At 38.6% G+C, this 4,991-nt stretch overlaps 1 protein-coding gene across 1 annotated transcript; it reads right to left on the bottom strand.

The window, feature by feature from the left end:
* Window positions 1–428: 428 nt before the first annotated feature.
* Window positions 429–2,396, bottom strand: LOC149043137 (uncharacterized). Its single transcript, XM_089211356.1, has 3 exons — window positions 1,790–2,396; window positions 1,054–1,450; window positions 429–660 (listed from the first exon to the last, which is right to left on the bottom strand). The coding sequence occupies exons 1-3, from the start codon at window positions 2,262–2,264 to the stop codon at window positions 570–572; spliced, it is 963 nt and encodes a 320-aa protein (XP_089067482.1). The 5' UTR covers window positions 2,265–2,396; the 3' UTR covers window positions 429–569.
* Between the last annotated feature and the right edge of the window lie 2,595 nt (window positions 2,397–4,991).

Raw genomic sequence — 4,991 nt, 5'->3', positions numbered from 1 at the left:
TTAACGTATTTACATTTAAATTGACATAATTGATTTGAATATCATATATTTTTATTAAAATCACGAATGAAGTGATTTTACATGTCTCGCTGCTGTCCTCCTGGACAAGCATGTCTACAAACTGAAAAGTACCTTTTAATAATATATTCAACTGTATTAGTATCACTGTTATTAGCTTATAACGATATTCATGAATATTGCCACTACATGTATACATGTACCATCTCTACTTGCAATGACAACGTACATTTGTTCAAAACGGGTGCAGCCCGTTTTCAAATGGGAATATCACTTGCATATCGGATTACTCTGTAGAGTATAGGTTTGTGTTAATCGGAAAGGTGCCTTCATCTTGAAAATATCTAATGCTGTAACTAATGCGAGCATTATATATGCATTATAGAGTTGTAAATAATACCAAAAAAAAAAACGTTATTAGAGTTCATGATTAAAAACCATGTTCCGCCGTGACACATCCGCTCTTTAATTTCTATGCTATTTAATATTTTAAGGGAAAGAGGATTCTTCGCCTCGCATACTAAATGCAATAATATTTCTGGCTGTAATATTCATTCCCCATTATTCCAGTCCGTCTTTTCTTCTTTTGAAGTGCCTTCCTCTACTTCAGCAAGTGGTATGTGATGGTCAGAGTGCCGGATCCTGAAAGCAAGAGGAATTTTTTAAAGTCTCTATTACATAAACACATGAAGTAATTCAAGTGTATATAGGTTGTAGCATATGTGAAAAAAACAACTAAGAAAAATGCACGGTAACTGGCCAGCGTACGTGAGAGCTCGTTCTCAATCCCTCCCTAGAGAAAGAAAATCCTTGAAAAGGTTTAACAAGAGAATCTCTGTCACAAATTAGACAGTCCATTATATTTTCTCTCATATACCAAATGAAGGATCATCGACATATCATTCGTCTACGACTAACCAAAAATATAGGTTGGCAGATCCTAGAGATGTACAAGTGTGAAAAGATTCTACATTATACAAACGAAATAAAGAGATCAGACAAACGAAAACAGGAACTTATTAAACACGTACTCACATGGTTATCTGCTGACACGCTTTCCGTGATACTTGTGCATGTTCAGCGGTAGCAGTAGATACCGGTGCGAATATTTCTGTTTGTGTCCCGCGTTCACATTTAGTAAGGCTTTTTCTGGTCATTCTGGATTTTACTGAACTTCTTCCTTTTCTTTCATTTTCTTCATGGGTTGGAGAAAAACTCAATGCTCCAGTACCTTTTGCACTGGCTGCAATGGAGGGCTTCCCAATGATCCCTGACTGAAGTTGTGTTTTAAGCATGTTCTTGCCAACCATCCCACGAATCTCGCCTTGAAGGTCATTAAGTGGAAGAAGCAAGGCTAGGCAGCAAGACAAGGACCATTTTGGATTTTTGCGCCACTCTTTGAAGAACTGATGTAAGTATGCCAGGTACTGAGCTAAGAAGAAAATGAATGACCAAAGAGTTAAACCTCTTCTGAGTTATGGTAAAAATTCCATAGGGTGTGGAATTACAAACCATAGAGGCTTGCAACGTAGTTTCAATTGTTAACCAAATCAGTTGAGCTCCTATAGAGAGACTAAATCCTTGTTTAGCGTTTTTTTTCAACGATTGGTTGCTGTTCAGATAAACTCGAGATACGATAAGGTTACCTTCAATGTAAATGGTATGACACTTGTAAGGTTAATATTTTGGAAAATGGAAATATAACAACACGATGTAACAGTTAAAAGTTGCAGTTTAGTTTTTTTTTCCATGCAATTAATGTTTATCTCACCAACAAGAAGGCCAATCACCAACGTATTTGCCCCCAAAATCAGTATTTTCATTGCCAGAGCGTCCTTGTGATGGTCCGACATGTTTGATATGTTCTCTGCTGGAATTTTGCTCACAGCACCAATACCCAGGTTTACAATTGTAACAGCAAGGGAAGTGGACATCAGCCTGTTCTCAAAAGTGTCTTGCATGGGTTTGATCCAGCAAAAAACCACTGCATACATACCGGAAACAACCCATGCCAATCCAATGTAGGATCTGCTTTCTAGACCCACGACAATGAGGCCACATGTAAGAATGAGTTTTCGGGTCATTTCAACCAGTTCCCAATACCAGGATCGAGGTTTGTAATTTTCGAAGAGAAAGCGCAATCCGTCAACAACTTCTGGATTACAGCCATCATCTCCGTCTTTCTTCGTTATGATTGTTCGCAGATGCCTCCAAAGGGCGACGAAAGAAACAGCAGGTAAAGCCATGGTATATGCAGCTGAAATATAAGCTATAATTACAAGATGATTGTAATTTGCTCCTTGGCATTTTATGCTGTAATCTACTTTAAGGTACTCGTCACATAGCTCTTCTCTTTTATCTTTGCAGAGTTTCTGGCAGGCGAACGGCATAACGCTAGCTGTCCTCGAACAGGTGCTTAGGTAGGTCACGTATAAGAAGAAAAAAAACATTTCTGTAAATAAGTACTTTCCTCTGTGAAATTTTTTGTGCCCTTTCGTCCTCCTCCAGGCTCTGGTTTCTTGAGATCATCATATACCAAAAACCATAGATCACACACGAACCAACGATAACAATGGCATTCATTGACAAGAGCACAAACAAATCTCCAAAGGCATCCACATGTAATTCGTGGTTAAGGCAGTGAATAGGTGTTACCCGAAGCAAATTCATCTGTAAAATTCCTGAATACTTGGACACAACCTGCAATGAATCTGGCCATTCAATGAACGAGAACACGTCAAGCAAGCCATGAGTGACTTGATAAAAACCAATCAAGATCTTAAGTTTTGACAACAAACTGTCAAAACGAGAGAGTCCCCGGTCCTTTGAAAGATTATTTTTCTTTCTCCAAACTAAAAGGGCCAGCAATATCGCTATAATAGAAGCAATAAGAGATAACTGTGCTGCGATCCAGGCCCTTAAAGGACATTTTTCACAAGAGTGAAATTGTTTGTAGTAACCTGGCTTGCATACAGCGCAAAGTGGACCTTGATGCCCTTCTCCGCATGGTGAGTCCAAACCACCTTTGCAAGACTTCTCAACCTGACATCTATACGGTGTTGGTATTGAATAAGGATACTGCACTGAGAAATCATCCAATTCAGGTAACTCTAGGGCGAGATTTTTCATGAAAGATTCATAGCGATGTTTGTAGGACTCGTTCCGCCATTGCCACCAAAAGCCAGGTTTCAATGAGGCATACTCATCTTGGCATAGCAGCCCGCCTCGGCCACATCTAACACACTTTTCGAAGAGATGAGTTCGGTAATGTCCTTCTAGGCAGGGACAAGCGCGATGTCCAGCGAAAAAGTCGGTTTCCGTTCCTGTAAAAATCCAAGATTGTATTTGTAAATCAATCATAGCTTACTCACACCTACATTTGGTTAGATGAAGCTTGAGCCCAAAAAGCAGCTAGACTAACGATGGCTGCTGTTGTCATATTTAATTTTCATTTTAAAACTAAGTAGGTTCCGAGTTTTGAGCCTTCTTTTCGTTCTCGCCACAAATGCAAAAAATGTGGAATCATTGGTATTATTAATCAGTGCAGGGTGGACAGGATTCCCTCCGGGACTTTGTGACCCGATATTCTTACAATTATAAATTAAGGGAAAAATCACAACTAATAGGTTCACCTATAAACCTTAGGGCGTCAAATCCTACCCTTGAGGTAAAAAAAAAACTTCAAACCCACCATACACAATGAAGCGAACACAGGGACGGATTTCGAGCCATTCAATTCTTGCTTACGTGCTGGGTTTGTTTCCTAAGATAAATACGACTGTTATATTCTCTTTTTTTACGCCATTCTTTCCAAGCTTCTGAACAGCATTTGATTACGTGTGTACGCACTGACAGCTGAAACCCTTTACTGATGTTGAGAACCACATGCTTGGTTATTACCGTCAGGACACGTCTCGCAGTCTAAAATGGATTTTCCAGGTTTTTTGTCAAATGCCACGTAAGAACCATTTGGACATTTCTTACAGCCGTCTGCAACATAACCAAGAGTGTCGGAGTAAAAACCACCTGAAAGAGAAGCAGGTCAAAGTGCTCAGTTGTGGTAATGATTGGTTTCAAGTACAGTTTGATTATAAGTGAAAATACAAATGTAAACCGTTAACGTACCTAAAACTTGGTAGAATTAGAAGTTTCCACCAGCTTCAAGGTTGAGCCTTCGAAAACTAATGGCTAATCACTATTATAGCTACCTGCAAATCTGCTTCTGAGAAACTTTTCTCCCTCACGATTATCGTTTGCTTTGGTTCAAAGTCAAATTTTTTATTAATTTCAGTTTAATTGATAGAGGAAAACATTTCCTTTACAAGTCATTCTTTTCTAATAGTTAATGCTTTGGACAAAGAGACTATTTTTTTATTTATATACTGAAACCTGAAATCCTTTCTCACAGATATTTTTTATTTCCCTACACTTTTGTAGGCTTTGTTCGAAATATATTGGTGTGGTTAGTGTAAAAAAGATGGTGGGTCTTAAAATAGAACGACCCCAGCAGACATCGTGCATTCAAGCGTTCTCAAAATAACTGCTGTGGAAATATTTTACATTTATAAGCGTGAATAGGTCTATAAAAAGACAAATGTCTCAAATAATTAATCGCTTTCACCGTTTCTTACTATGGCCTACGCTACATCGGGTTCTTACAAACCTCCAAACTATAACATACCAGGAGAGCAATCAACGCACTTCCAGCTTCTTGTCCCCAAAGACTTCGAAAATGATCCCAAAGGACATGGGAGAAATACAACGTGTGATTGGTTTTCATTTTTGGTGAAACCCATACTGAGTAGTGCTGGCTGAAGGGAAGCGTGTTCACTGCTGTAACTTTCAACGACAATAGATTCATCGTAGGAATAAAGAGAGTTCCTGAGAGTGAAAATGATAACAGAAGTATTTTTGGAAATATTGCAGTAAATATATGAAGTCCGTGTATTGATTTTTCCGTTTTACATTGCTCG

Source organism: Pocillopora damicornis, chromosome 7 (genome assembly GCF_964200805.1).
Source record: "Pocillopora damicornis chromosome 7, jaPocDami1.2, whole genome shotgun sequence".
NCBI lineage: Eukaryota > Metazoa > Cnidaria > Anthozoa > Scleractinia > Pocilloporidae > Pocillopora > Pocillopora damicornis.
The sequence above is the reverse complement of the archived record's forward strand: the minus strand, read 5'-3'. Positions and strand labels throughout refer to the sequence as shown.

Excerpts from the sequence above, each read along its gene's own strand:
- LOC149043137 (XM_089211356.1), bottom strand. The coding sequence starts at position 2,264 with ATGGCTTTACCTGCTGTTTCTTTCGTCGCCCTTTGGAGGCATCTGCGA. Across the intron at positions 1,451-1,789 it reads GGTGATTGGCCTTCTTGTTG|CTCAGTACCTGGCATACTTA; the intron begins GTGAGATAAACA and ends TTTTCTTCTTAG. Across the intron at positions 661-1,053 it reads GCGTGTCAGCAGATAACCAT|GATCCGGCACTCTGACCATC; the intron begins GTGAGTACGTGT and ends TCTTGCTTTCAG.